Raw genomic sequence first — 15,318 nt, forward strand, 5'->3', positions numbered from 1 at the left:
TAAATGTAATAAAAAAAATTTTTTTAATTTACTGGATTTCAATTTTTAATGAAATGAAATGTTTAGCTTTGAAACACTAAAACTAGAAGTGCTGAAGAAACATTAGTCCAGAATGATCATAAAAATAAATAAAAAGCACAGTATTGGAAATCAAGAGACACTGATTAATCTAGATACACCCTGACTTAATCTGTGCCTTTGAGAAAATTATATCCATTTTCCATACCATTATTCCCTTCACCATTCCACCAAGAGAATGAAGTAAAAGAAATACAAGTGTCATTAATAATCACCATTAAAATATCAAAAGAAATGTGGAAATAGAAACAAAGAAATAAAACATACCTGAGAAAATTCTGAAGTGAAACTGAATCTTCATATTGAATTTCTAGTAATATGAGTCAGCGCAAGACTGACACTGGGGAAGGAAGATTATGTTCACACTAACCCTGGGCCATTAAGGAATACTGAATATTTGCTTTGTGAAGATCCCTGTTCTCAATTTGTTTGGTATGTTAGAAAGAAAAGCAGAAGGGAGGGAAATGTAGAGGAGCTACATGTAGACAACTATCTATGTGTGTAGTAAGCACCTAGAAAGTGAAAAAGCAAAGGATAATAAAATTTCATTGGGATAAATTAAACTTTTTAAATTGTTCTGTACGAGATACGATCTTATGCAGAGTTTGGAAAGAGGAGGGGAATATAATATGGAGAAGAAGAAAGAAGTTAAAAGACCCAGGATAAAGTAATCCAATTTTGAGGTTCTGGTTCTCTCTTTCAGACCATAAAGCATCTAATGGAGGCAGAGAAGGTGAAAGGATTCTCCCAGCTGGTGGTGGCCGCCAAACTGAGGGAGGGCATTTCCCACCTCATCCAGTCATGTGGCCTCGGGGGCATGAAGCACAACACAGTGGTGATGGGATGGCCAAATGGCTGGCGCCAGAGTGAAGATGCTCGAGCTTGGAAGACTTTTATTGGTACAAAGCACTTCTTGTACTGTTTTGAGGGCCCAAATAGAGGATATACTCTGACCCCATGCTCTAGCCTCCTACACTAGAAATTCTGCCATTGCTGAAACATAGCCTTATTAGGGCACCTAAGTAACTGTTGGGCTTCCCCGGAGGCACAGTGGTAAAGAATCCACCTGCCAATGCAGGAGATGCAAGAGACGCAGGTTCAATCCTTGGGTTGGGAAGATCCCCTGGAGGAAAAAATGGCAACTTACTCCAGTATTCTTGCCTGGAAAATTCCATGAACAGAGGATCCTGGTGGGCTATAGTCTGTGGGGTCAAAGATTCAGACATGACTGAGTGACTGAGCAGACAGCACAAATAACTATTAGTAGTAACAACTAATTCTTCTTACCTCCTCCAGCCTCACATAATGTTCATCAGTTGTTTATCTTGCCAAGTCTTATGTTAGGAATTATCTCTGAAATTGTCATATTTCCATGTGTGATCTTCCACATTGGCATTCTCAGGAGTTGGAGGAAGTGTTCTTCAGCATCAAAATCTCCCAAATTCATATACTACCCCCCTTAGAAATATAGTAATCAGAATACAGCTCGTGATGTAAATCATGGTTCTCAGTCTAATTCTGTTAGCTGTTCAGATCTTTATTAATAACTTTTGTTACTTGATTTGGTATAACCTACTATTTAACCAGGACACCCTACTCAAAGGACTATAAAAGGCCATTACCCTTTCTTTGCTGACATGGTAGGAAGCAAGGCAAGCCTGAAGATTCATCTCTGCTTCTCCCAATTCTCTATTTTTTCTCTAGGCACAGTTCGAGTGACAACTGCTGCCCATCTGGCCCTGCTGGTGGCCAAAAACATCTCCTTCTTCCCCAGCAACGTGGAGCAGTTTTCTGAGGGCAACATTGATGTGTGGTGGATTGTGCATGATGGGGGGATGCTCATGCTGTTACCATTCCTACTGAAACAGCATAAGGTATTTTGACACCTTTTTTAAAAAAGTCTCTCTCCCTCAACTTCTGTCCTGGTTGGTTCACTAGACAGTTTTTTTCTTTCATTCTATAATGTTGGGGCTTAGAAATGTTGGGGATTATTTTTGGCCTTCCATGATCCCAGATTCAACCTTATGAGAAATAGTTTTCTTTGTAATTGATATCTAACCATCTCCAAGGGAAATTCAGCAAGTTTATTAAGCTCCATATGAGCCCTTGTGAAAAAACATTAACAAGTGAACATGTCCTGTTAAAAAAAAAAAAGAGTAAAGTGCTGGAAACCTAAGGGGTATGTGTGTCTTGCTCAGCCTTTGGTAAGACTGAAATTTAAAATAGTAAATATAGGGAGAATGTGAGGGTGGGATGTTTCAAAAGAACAGCATGTATACTATCTATGGTGAAACAGATCACCAGCCCAGGTGGGATGCATGAGACAAGTGCTCGGGCCTGGTGCACTGGGAAGACCCAGAGGAGTCGGGTGAAGAGGGAGGTGGGAGGGGGGATCGGGATGGGGAATAAGTGTAAATCTATGGCTGATTCATATCAATGTATGACAAAAACCACTGAAATGTTGTGAAGTAATTAGCCTCCAAATAATAAAAAAAATTTTAAAAAATAAAAAAAAAAAAATAAAAATAAAATAGTAAATATAGCCAGTGTCTGTCTTGGCTTGGCCCACCTCTCCCTTGAGGTTTTTTTTTTTTTCTGTTCTTTCTGTTCCTTCCTTAATACACTTTTTTTTTGCCACAGGAAAAAAAAATAAATAGTATAGTCTGCACAGTGTCATTGGTATGCTATCTGACTAAAGCATCTATTAATGTATCACATTCTGTCTTTTCCATTTTGCCAGTTTTTTCTTGTTATTAAATAAGAACTCTTTTAAACTGTATTTAATGTGTTCCATAGTCAAACTTTTGCCCAAGTACAATAATATAGCAAGTAAGAAGCTAGGAACAAATACCCTGATACTATTCAGGGTTGTTCTAGGCAAAAATGCCATTTGAGTAACTTTTTCTGCTTCCTTGCATTTAATTTCCCGTGTATATATGGTACTTTCTCAGGTGTGGCGAAAATGCAGCATACGGATCTTCACAGTAGCCCAGCTGGAAGACAACAGTATTCAGATGAAGAAGGACCTGGCCACCTTCTTGTATCACCTTCGCATTGAGGCAGAGGTGGAAGTGGTCGAGATGGTGAGAAAGCTGAGTTTGAGATCAGAGAAGCTACCTTTCCCCCATGTCCCACTCTGTCATTCTAGAATCTCTTCTAGTTTGGGAATTTCTTCAGCTGCAAATGTGGATTAATCCCTTAGTTCGAACAAAACTCTAGTATATTGATCTAGATAAGCATAGGGCATATGTGGTGTGTATTTGGTGGCGGTTTTTAGTTTTGCTTTCTTGTTTATTATAGTCCTTCTATTTCTGCCAGATTCTTTTCTTAATACAGTTTTATTAAGTTTCTATTCATATATTCATGCTAAAGTCACACATAGCGTTTTTGTTTTTTTTTTTTAAATAAGCTGGCAGTATTAAAATAACAGGATTTTGTGTCTTGTGTTTCAAGAAAACACGTATGTAATGGTTAGATGGTGGGAAAGACTCAGAGCTCTGGATTTGATCTACAGGCCACAGTATTGTTTTATGCAGCTCGGTGACTGAACAAAAACTGAAACCCAGGTTGATAGTGTGGTGGTTGCTCTGGTTTAATGAGTGAGTGGAAATGACAGCGCGTGTCTCTTGCTCCTTTGTGCTCACCTGCGTGGTCGGCACGGCAGCACGACAGCGACATCTCGGCGTACACCTACGAGCGCACGCTGATGATGGAGCAGCGGTCCCAGATGCTGCGGCACATGCGCCTGTCCAAGACCGAGCGGGACCGCGAGGTGAGGCGGCCGCGGCCGCGCCCCGGCCCGGGAGGCCTTTCACTGAGGGGATGGGGGTACTCCTCTCACACCACGACAGGCTCTTCCTTACTTGCCGTATTAGTTACTCTACAGTAGCCACATTTTAAAATAATTAAAGATGATGCATGAGAGAAAACGGGTGTAGGATCGTAGTTGTGTCGGGCCTCCACAGGCACAGCTGGTGAAAGACCGGAACTCCATGCTACGGCTGACCAGCATCGGCTCTGACGAGGACGACGAGACAGAGACTTACCAGGAGAAGGTGCACATGACGTGGACCAAAGACAAGTACATGGCGTCTCGGGGGCAGAAGGCCAAGTCAATGGAAGGCTTCCAGGACCTGCTTAACATGCGCCCGTAAGCTTCCCACTCAGACCTAACAGTGTCCCCGTTAGTGCCACAGATGGGACTTTGCCTGGGGACACAGGATGGGATCTAGTCTTCATCTCACCCCAGATCCAGCCTTCTTTCTGTTGTTTGCCTATGCATACCAGCCACCAATTAATGTTGTACACAAACCATCTTTCTTCCTGTCCAGACTGTGTTCCTGGTATAAAACAAGCAAACACAGAATGAGAAAACCCATGATATCAATATTATAAGGCAGTCATTTGTTCATTATGTTACTCATACTCTAAGCAAAAAAACCTCTAATATCTCAAATTTTTTAGAGTTGACAGTATGCCTTAGTTTTCTCTTTGCCATAACCCACTTCTGTGTCTAACCCCTCACCCTTCCTTTCCAGGGACCAGTCCAATGTGAGGCGGATGCATACAGCAGTGAAGCTCAACGAGGTCATAGTTAACAAGTCCCATGAAGCAAAGCTGGTTTTGTTGAATATGCCAGGGCCACCCCGAAACCCTGAGGGTGATGAAAACTGTATCCTTTCTGAGAGCAGAATTGCTGGTAGGGAAAATCTAAAATGTGTTTTAGATGAAACACTAAGTAACTATAAAGGTCACTGTCTATGACTTCCTCTCTTGAGAAGGGAAGACTGTTAAACGTCTCAGGCAAGGATCCTTACTAACTAGTGATACTGTGCTTCTTCAGGGGAGTTGGGTGTAATGTTCTCTCTGAACCCTAAACAGATTTTTTAGGTGGTATATCTGCACAATGACTTTTAACATTCAGTATATAGAACCATTTCTGATCATCCTAGAGATAGAGCACCATATCCTTTCCCCTCTCCAGGCTCTTCCCACTTCACAAAGTCTCTCTCTTTTGGATGAAGTTAGGGGAGAAGCAGTTAAAGGGGAACTTCCTCTAACTGAGGGGAAAAGACAAGCGTTCATCCTCATACTCTAATTCCAGGACTGTTTTTATGGGACCTCTTCAGCACTGAAATAGTAGAGACTGGTCCATTTCTACAAGTACCATTAAGTAAAATAGGTTAAAGGAAAACAAAGAGTAAATCGTCTGCATTTTAGTGAAAAAAAGAAAAAAGTGGCAGGGAAAAAAATGTAACTCCAGGAGCTGCACTTGGAAATTACTTGGATTCTCTCTTGGAATCTTACAAGCTATCCTGTTGTGGCTTTTTCTCCCTTTTGGCTTATTTACTGTGTACTAATAACACATTACTACTTGTGGGTTTCCCCCATTTTAAAATAACAGGAAAAAAATCTAACAAGTGGGAAAGAGTTTTGCATTAATATTATTTATGCCAAGAGACTAGATCCTCAAATAACTTCACAGAACTGAATTGAATCCAGAGTTCAGACTTCTCTGGTTCTGACTATGTAATAAAGCCTGTTGATTTTTCAGCTCTGTAGTCAGATAAACTCAGATTATCATGATGCCAGGTTGTAAAGAATGCTCTTTTCCTACTTACTTGCCTCCTTGACAATTTCTGAAGACATGGAGTTCCTAGAAGTACTCACTGAAGGACTAGAGCGAGTCCTTCTTGTCAGAGGTGGTGGCAGTGAAGTGATCACCATTTATTCATAATATACTCCTGAATGACTCTGCTTGGCTTCACCTTCTGAAAAGGATTCTATCCTCCATGGAAGTGCCAGCTCTTCATTACCACTCCCATCAACTAGAGACCTGTATTCTGTATACATCACGCTGAACTCTTAATGAGCTGAACCTCAAGTCCTTGTACAGGAAAGTACAAACCGATCTGTTCTTCCAGATCTTCCAGCTACCATATGACCTGCTGTCCTTAAAGAAGCAGATCTTCCCTCAACATCAGAACAATGCTCAAGTCCTACAAGCCATGCCTGTACCAGATGAAGGCAAGTTAGGATAAACAAACTAAACCAATAAACTGGTAAAAGAGATGCTAGAAATTCAACTGAAGTCAAAAGGCAAACACACAAGTACACATCTAACATTAAAGACGAGTCTTAGAAGTCATGATTCAATGATGACACCATGGGGGTAACAGCCAGAGAGAGACAGCCTCATCATACTAAGGAATTCATGGCCAAGTACACGGGGACCTTACATCTTCGTGTAGGTAACTGTGGCAGGCCAAGATGAAAATTTTCGTCAGTGCATCCACTGCTCTCCAGGACTTTTATATTAGGGTACTAATATGTAAAAACTGAAACATGAAACTGCAGCCTCTACTTCCTCCAAAACAAGATTCCCCCAAAATACATTTAGGTACACATACTATATTATATATTTCAGCTGTTTTTCAAAACCCATTCTGTGGTTAAGATTGTAATATAGGCACTATTACCATGGAAATTGTTTTTTAGAAGGTTGAGTAAAAATTCTTTCAGGTTCTTTTCAAATGGACAAACTAAGGCAACCTCAAAAGGTATCTATCAAGATCTGGATAAATACAGTCTGTAGTTACCTATGTGATATGGGTAAAATACATAAGCTGTTATCCAGGAAATATAGATGATAATGCATATTGACCAACAGATCCTCCTTTCCTTCTCCCTTTTATGTCCTCTGGGTTACAGGCACACATCAAAAATCATAGGAACAAACGCTAGGAAGACTGGCAAAAATCCTTCCCTAAACCTTTGGACTATCCTTCAAAGGGGGAATCCAGCAGTGGAATTTGAAGTTTAGAGCCATACTCCTTCCATAGTGCCAAAGTTACTGAGCTGCTGCTATTCTTACCTGCTTCACTGAAGTGGTGTATAATTGGCAATGGCCTGATTCAAGAAACTTCTTTAAGAAACCTGTGGACTTATTCCCAAAGCCATAGTGAAGACTTGAGGCATGCGCCTCAGTGCTCAAAGTTACGAGCATTTTTTTTTTTTTTTTCAATTCTTCATTCTGACTGCAGAAACTTGGATCTGAACTAAAAAATTATCCAAGTTAACAGTCTTTTGCTATTTCAGTCTCATTTTCAGAAAGCTCAAAATGTGTCAAGAAAATACTTGTGCAAACTTTGCTTATTTGCTAACTTAATGATCACAAAACATCTGACTTTCAAGCATAGGGAAGCTACCCTGTGTGGCTGAGTGGTTATTTGTGTGACGTCTTCATTTATTTTACAGGATAGATAGGGTATTTCAAGAAACTATCTTGCCTGTATTCATGGCTGCTTTTGAAATTCATTTTATGAATGATAAATAGTGCCACTCTTTGATTACCAGTAGGATATGGAGCAAGCTGCTTTGCTCCATGGTCTGCAGACTATTCTGACCCTTATGGACAGAGGAGAAAAACCCTTCAATATGACTTAGGAAATTTGAGTCATTTTGATTTATTCCCTTTCCTCTTCTTTAAATGTCCAAGCGTAGTCAGGTAGCATGTTATAAGTCTTTTGTTTGTTTTTTTCCTGCTGCTTCCTGCAGAGGGTAGAAGCATTGTTTACAACTTCCACTGCAACACTCGATTACTAAGTTGAGTCCAGCAGTAGCAGAACAAGTCCCCGAGGACCCAAGCTATTAAAGACCCATGCTCTAAAGTCAGCTTGCCCAGGAATTCCTTTATATTTACACACACCCTCTGGCCAAAGTGATATATGTATATGTATTTTTTTTTCATATAGAAAAAATGTGGGCAGAAAATAAGGCTAGTTTTTAGAAGAGCTTTTTGTGGCTGGAGCTCTGTAAGAATCCTTTAAAGGTATATGGAATTAGTGGCTGCTAATATAACCCCTACTGCGCCCCTAAAACAATCACTGTTACATGGGGAAGTGGTTATTGGGCCAGATTTAAACTCATCTCTGTCTAGAGCATTTCATGTCTATACGTCACTTATGTTGTCTGCAAAGTGTCTTGTCTCTTAATCACTGCAAATAAAGCAATACTGAAAACTTGACGAGAGAATGCATCTTAGGGGCGGGGGCTTTGTGTTTTAAGCAAGAAGAAAAAAAAGGAAAGATATCTTCCTGCTTTTTGAATGAGATCCAGCTTTTAAGTCTTAGCTATGACTTGACCAGGGCAGGTTATGACAATATTCATTTTCTAATTGCTGGCCCTCTGCGTTGCATAGCTATCTTAAAACTGAACTTTGATGAATCGCAGCATCTGTTTGACAAGTTCCCAGTTCTCTCGGGGGGTAAGATCACCACTTTATATCTTCCGTTGCCTCAGATTCCTGTTGCCCCAGTGATCCTGCCAATCTTTACTTCCCCAAACGTGTTAAAAATCCATTTTTGTGGATATTAAAGTAGCAATTACACTGTAAGCATTTTATGTGCTTTTTTGGTCTGGTTTATCTTCATCATGTATGATCTGAATTCACATCTTCCATAAGTATCTCCAACAGAATTTTTACGTCCCAGCTTGTGTTAAATAGAAGTGAAATATTAAGGAGAATAGATTTAAGGAAAACATGTGCAACTTTTTTTAAATATTGTTCTCAACCATTTAATTTATTAAAAAGAGATGCTGCTGTGGTTCTTGATTTAGCAGCAACCATTCTTTTGTTTACATAGTCATGGTTTTATTTGTTGTTTTGCTCTATACTGGAAACATAAATAAAGTTTTCTACCTTATTTTCAGTCAAGAGTTGTGGTATAGTTTTTTGTGTTTGTAGTGATGAATACATTGTCTTTCACCATGGAGAAAAGAGCTTTTGGTTCTTTTCAGCAGGAGATAATGTTAAGGGTTAATAAGCTGAGAAGGAGCCACTGGGCATAAAGAACCCAGATATATAGGTACCAGGTTCTTCTTTCTTAAGTTCACAAAAGCAGTCCTCCTCCACTGAACTCCATCCTCTGAGAAATGAAAAAGTAAATAGGTTAATGGTGAATGAGTGTTGAAATAACTTCCTGAATTGAGTACCTACTACTTTAACCACAAGCTCTATTTTATTTTATCTTTTAAGAATAACAACTCTCAAATTCCTAATGGATCTTATTTAAGAAATGAGCTCTAATACCAACTGTGATCCCCCACCATCAAATGGGTCAGCTATTTACTATACATTAGAGCTGCCCCAAATTTAACTTTCCTTTTGCCTTACCTCAGGGGGTTCAATGAAGGCTAACCAATCTGATGCATGTGTAGGCAACAGTCCCATTGACTGGCACTTATAAACAGCCAATGCCAAACCCATAAGGTTCCCAATGAGATACACCAAACCCTGAAGAAACTTCTGGCTTGAACTTTCTAGCATCTTGAAAGCTGTTGGGGTAACAGAAAGTGTCAAAAACCAAAACAACTTTTTCTTCAGTATGAATCAGGCCATATATTAATATAAATAATACAAACAGCCCCATACTAAGATAGCAAATAGAACCATTAAAGGTGAACAAAAACCCACAAGCACCACTTTCCCGTCCATGCCATCACCACGGCCATCACCACCCTGCACACACTCTCACTGCAACTAGCCAAGAGCAAGCTGTGCCAAGGATTTACAGTGGGTTTTGCCAAAGAATTTGCCTGTGATTCTTAAAGCTTAGTTAGGGTGGATTACTATTTCAAGAACACTTACTGGCAAAAAGAAGAAAAAAATACTTACTGGCTGAAATGGCCATTAGTGCCTGAATGGGTCGCCAAGCCATCATACACACCATCATAGTAGGGAAGATGGAGATAGTATTGCCTGCCATGTACATGATGAAGAGGTTCATAGGAATCTGTTTCAGGGGACCCAAGGCAATGTCCCAGCAGCGCTAAAACAAACACAGTTTTAACCACTGATTACTATCCTTAGTTCCACATTTATCATATCACTGACGTTAAAGTCAAATGAACACAACTCCCAGTTCTCTGCTTCTGAGCTAACTCCTCAAGTCCACCACCTCTGCCCTTCTCTCACTTTGCCACAGGAACCTTGCTCGTCTACTAAAAATAAGGCATCTTCACTATTTTATGTTTTTCCCTATGGGTTTTCCAGATACCATTTTTTCCCCATGACTTTAGGTAAAGAAAAGACTTCCCTACTTTTGTTCTTATGCACCTATCATTGTCCCATCTACAATTGAAGAACTAGATAAAATCCACATAATGGTAGATCAGCACACCCCATTTACTAATAGAACAGACAAATCAAGATGTGTAAGATGTGAATGACATTATTAACCCAACTGACATACAACACTGCACCTAACAGATACAGAATTTACATTCTTTTCAAACACAGATGGGACATGTACAAAACCTGACAACTGAGCCATGGAGAACATGTCAATAACTCTCAAAGAACTCAAATTATACAAAGCATATTATTTGGTTATAATGTAATTAAGCTAGAAATCAGTAACAAAAATTTAACTAGAAAATTTTTCCTATGTCTTAGAATGAACAAATGTGCTCTAAATGATCCACTAATCAAAGTAGAAATGTCAGTGGAAAATAGAAATATTAACTGATAACAAAAATACCATATATTAAAACTGTAAGACCCAGAGCTTTGAGAAATTTACACCCTTATACATATTAGAAGACTAAAAGTATCTAAGCATCTATTTCAAGAAATCAGAAGAAGAATAAATTAGACCCAAGGAAATGGAAAGGAAGGAAATCAAAATGAGAGCAGAAACTAATGAAATTTGCTCTACATCAAGAAAGCCAAAGGGGCCTTTTGAAAAGCAGTATTAAGGCTGAGAGGAAAAAAAAGTGCCAGGCACTGTTGCAGGCACTTGGAAGACAAACATCTTGCTCTCATAGAGCTTAACAACAGTGAAAAGAGATAATAAAATATATGAATGATATGGAGAAATATAAAGTAAGAAAATAAGACAGGGAGTGCCATGAGGATAGACTTCACTACAAAAGTAACATCTGAGAAACAAAGGAGATGAAACAGCAAATCATAAAGGAATCGGGGAAAAGGGAAGAACAAGTACAAAAAGCCTGAAACAGGGTGCCTTACATATTTAAGCAGCAGCAAGGAGGCCATTCTGGGGACAGGAGTGAACAAAAGGGAAAATGGTAGGAGATGAAGTGACTTAGACCAGGATGATAGATTAAAGCAATAAGAAATAAGATTTTCAATCTATTTGAACCAACAGACTACTCTGACAGATTGGATGAGTGGTATAAGGGTACCAGAGTAGAAAAAGGACTTCAACTGGAATGCGCTGCCGCAATAGATAATTTTCAACCTACTTTATTCTACCTTATGTTCAACCGTCTTTTATTTTTTCCAGTTAGCACTTCTGGAGCTGATAGTCAACTAATGTAACACTTATCTCAAACAGTTTAGCTACCAAATATTGGGGATAAGGGCCATCTTCAGTAAGAAGGATATCCATGTGCTGCTTGGAAGAAGAGATAGGTGTGTAGCTCAGAATTGGCCCAAGGACTATGGTTACATCTATACCTCTGTACCTTCTCCACTAGGATCCGGTCTGTCTCTTGAACGCTGGTATCAGGCACTTGCTTGTCCAAGTAACCAACTGGGTACAGCGAGTCTCCCTGGCCACCGCCCCGGTCACTTCGGCCCCTACAGACAAACCAAAAAAAAAAAAAAAAACTAAGGCTGTAGCCTCCCACACTTCATATCCCACATTTCCTGTTCTCATCATAGGAATAAAGATCCTCAGATGCATCTACCTATACTAGACCAAGCCCTCCCGTGGTTTCGTCAGATCCTGGCCTACTGGGAGGGATGAAATAAGCATCCTTTGGACACAGAAACCTCCACGGCAGAGAAGCCGTTAGCTCCCCAGGAGTCGTCTTTTTACAGAGTTGTGCCTGAGGGCTCAGGTCCTATTCCTCCGGGGTAGTTATACAGTGAAAGCTCTGATATCGAGCTTTGCCCAGCACTTCACCTGCTGCCTCCTCCAGGTCCGCTCAGCTCAATCGCCCACTTGAAGCGCCGGCCTCGGTTAGCCACCAGGCTCCCTTGGGCCGTCATGGCAACGGCCGCCTACCAATGCGGCAAAGTTCTGAACCAAAGCGTAGCCGGATCTCAAGCCCAAAGTCGTCGGCGACTTCTTGGGTTCACTCTGTAAGTCCATTTCCGGCGCGAAACTATAGACGTCACTTCCGCCCCGGAAATTGTCCAGCAGCCAATTGGTGAGTGAGCTTGGTGCTAAAGGGACTGTTGCGCCTTCTCTGCTTTCTGAAGAGATTTTCTGGGTGTTACCTGACCTCTGAGGTGCGGTGTATGGGACAGAGGAAAGTCTATACTGACTCTGCGTTAGAGGTTGAAGCCAAGAAAGTGAAGTGAAAGTGAAAGTCGCTCAGTCGTGTCCGACTCTTTGGGACCCCCATGGACTATACAGTCCATGGAATTCTCCAGGTCAGACTACTGGGGTGGGTAGCCTTTCCCTTCTCCAGGGGATCTTCCCAACCCAGGGATGGAACTCCGGTCTCCCGCATTGTGGGCAGATTCTTTACCAGCTGAGCCACCAGGGAAGGCCAAGAATAGTGGAGTGGGTATCCTACCCTTTCTCCAGCTGATCTTCCCGACCCAGGAATCCAACCGGGGTCTCCTGCATGCAGACGGATTCTTTACTAGCTGAGCTACCAGGAAAGCCTCGAAGGCAAGGGCTTCTGCAACTTTTACGCCTTCTTGGGACCACAAGTTCAAATCTCTGTTTATATCCGTATGATCTCTGTTTATATGCGTGGTGAAACCACGCATTGTGTGACTTTGAGCGAGTTATTTAGTGGCTCCTGAGTATTGAATGTCCACTGTATTCCAGTAGCTTTGTGTTTATTCTATTCTTTAATTCTCACAGTAACAATGCGTCGTAGATAGTTCTATCCCTGCCCTGCACAAAACCTGGGAGGCCTGTGGGCGTTTTAAGACTCTTGGGCTTGAGATTCAGTTTCGCTTTGAGTCCTGGCTTCACTACTTAATTGTGTGACTTTGGGGCAAGTCAGATTCTTTGTTTTCAAACCTTTTCATGCGCACCTGCTTTCAATTCTTGTTCTGAGTTTAAATGGAGTGCTTGCCACAAATGCATTCCATGTCTTTTATTTTATTTTAACTTTTATATATTTATTTTTGGCTGTACTGGATCTTTGTTGCTGCATGTACTGGATCTTTGTTCTGTTATGAGGAGCAGGGGCTACTCTTCTGTTTCGGTGCTCTGGCTTCTCACTGCAGTGGCTTCTCTTATGTAGGAGGAACTCTAGGGCCCAGCTGTCTTCAGTAGCTGGGAATGGGCTCAGTAGTTGTGGTGCAGGGGCCTCATTGCTCCTTGGCAAGTGAGATCTCCCCTCATCAGGGATGGAACCTGTGCCCCCCCCACCCACCCCCCCCCCAATGGCAGTCTGAGTCCTAACCACTGGGCCAGCAGGGAAGTCCTGTGTTTTTTTAGCATCACTAATCTCCAACATTCTTCATAGTGATTGGGTTTTATATTTAATTATATGCCTATATCATAATTAAACCTATTACTGGGTATTTAAGTTGTTGACTGTTTTCTTCCCCTTTTATAACCAATATTGCTGCCACTGTCCTTCAAATCATACACTCCTTCCCTTTTAAAGTACTCCTCTGCTTGGTATAAAATTTTTTTAGAGTGCTCATGTTCATGCTGAGTGGCTCAGTCTCATTCAACTCTTTGCGACCTCATGAACTGTAGCCCGCCCGCCAGGCTCCTCTGTCCATGGGATTTTTCCAGTCAAAAATACTGGAGTGGGTTGCCATTTCCTCCTCCAGGGGATCTTCTTGATCCAGGAATCAAACCTGCATCTGCTGCCCAGCAGGTGGATTGTTTACCACTGAACCACTTGGGAAGCCCCTAATAGGAAACTGCAATCTATTTATTTCTTTATTCTAGGAATCTCACAGTGTTATTTGCTGAAATGTGTTCCAAAGAACATGAAGCTATTAAGATTGAACTGAGGAAAGGTTCCAAGGTCAAATAAATTCGAGATATTGTATTCTGCACATACATCCCAGAGATTCTCAGTGTTATTAGTATAACACTAAAACCACACGAAGTGATGCAGTAAAGAAACTCCTTTCATTTTGTTTTCCAATCTGCCTGAATGAGAAATCTCTCTCTCTCTCTCTTTTTTTTTTTTTTTTTTTACATTTGTTAGTTTCCAATGGAATCAGTGTTCTGTAGAACACAGGGGGCTACCTATGTGCTCGAATTCAAGAGAAAGGTGAAGTCACTCTTTAACGATCTGACTGATATTCTTAAAAATTGTTAGAATATCATGAGAAATAATAGATTCTTTATGGAAATGGAGTTTCAGATTATAATGAAACTTGCGTGGATCCCAGTTTTTGCACAAAAATGCGTTTTGCAAGAAAAGTAAAGGGAAACCTATATTCTAATCCTGACTCCAAATGAACTCCTAAGAGAGGAAAGAACTCTGTTGGCCTTCATTTCTTCATGTATAAAATAAGGGACTTATACTAGATTACTTCTAACGGTAACTTCTAGTTTTTTGGCATATTATTCTTTCATAGATGGTGTATTCAAAGAAAACAGACATTGTAAACACATAAAGGAATAATGGGATTTCAGATCATTTTTTAAAATTGTACTTCTCATAGTGTTCCTAATTCTCTGCATTATGCAGCTACCACTTTTGGATTTAGGAAAAAAAAAGTTATTAATTATAACATGACATGATTTTAAACCTAAAAGCAGAATGACTCAGAGATTCACCTTGAGAGCCCTTAAAAAATCCTGATTTCTTGGCTACACCTAGCAGACCACACATCTGCTTTTTTGTGTGTGTGTGTGTGTGAAGTCTCTCAGTCATGCCCGACTCTTTGTGACCCCATGGACTGTAGCCCACCAGGCTCCTCAGTCCATGGAGTTTTCCAGGCAAGAGTACTGGAGTGGGTTGCCATTTCCTTCTCCATTCATCTGCTTAGGGGGGAATCAAGTGCATCAGTGTTTTTCGTGTGGCTCTCCTGGTGATTCTACTTTGCAGCAAGGATTCAGAACCACTAACTTAAAAGAGTGTTTCATTGCTCTAAAATGACGAGGTTTGAATTTACACAGTAGTTTAAGCAATCATTAGTTTTTGAGAGCCTCCTTGTATTCCTCCCCACTGGGAGAAATTTGAATTAGAAAATAATAGGAATACTGAAGCTGTAAAAATAAATATTAAACTTCCTTTACTCTGTGGCTTTGAGCAAATGTTATTTTAATTAAAGAA

At 40.6% G+C, this 15,318-nt stretch overlaps 2 protein-coding genes across 4 annotated transcripts in view; one reads left to right on the forward strand and one right to left on the reverse strand.

Annotated features, from left to right (window-relative positions):
- Positions 1–8,794, forward strand: part of SLC12A6 (solute carrier family 12 member 6) — an 88,039-nt gene extending 79,245 nt beyond the window's left edge. For all 3 annotated transcript variants that reach the window (XM_043471371.1, XM_043471372.1, XM_043471373.1), the window contains 7 exons: positions 782–977; positions 1,783–1,952; positions 3,030–3,161; positions 3,743–3,850; positions 4,044–4,228; positions 4,617–4,750; positions 5,724–8,794. In XM_043471371.1, the coding sequence (XP_043327306.1) occupies positions 782–977; positions 1,783–1,952; positions 3,030–3,161; positions 3,743–3,850; positions 4,044–4,228; positions 4,617–4,750; positions 5,724–5,815 (1,017 nt within the window). In that variant the 3' untranslated portion in view covers positions 5,816–8,794. The remainder of the gene's footprint in view (positions 1–781; positions 978–1,782; positions 1,953–3,029; positions 3,162–3,742; positions 3,851–4,043; positions 4,229–4,616; positions 4,751–5,723) is intronic.
- Positions 8,630–12,205, reverse strand: EMC4 (ER membrane protein complex subunit 4). The gene is made up of 5 exons (XM_043471374.1): positions 12,012–12,205; positions 11,569–11,683; positions 9,755–9,908; positions 9,254–9,414; positions 8,630–9,005 (listed from the first exon to the last, which is right to left on the reverse strand). The coding sequence occupies exons 1-5, from the start codon at positions 12,095–12,097 to the stop codon at positions 8,970–8,972; spliced, it is 552 nt and encodes a 183-aa protein (XP_043327309.1). The 5' UTR covers positions 12,098–12,205; the 3' UTR covers positions 8,630–8,969.
- Positions 12,206–15,318: the final 3,113 nt, after the last annotated feature.

Source organism: Cervus canadensis, chromosome 6 (genome assembly GCF_019320065.1).
Source record: "Cervus canadensis isolate Bull #8, Minnesota chromosome 6, ASM1932006v1, whole genome shotgun sequence".
NCBI classification, from domain to species: Eukaryota; Metazoa; Chordata; class Mammalia; order Artiodactyla; family Cervidae; genus Cervus; species Cervus canadensis.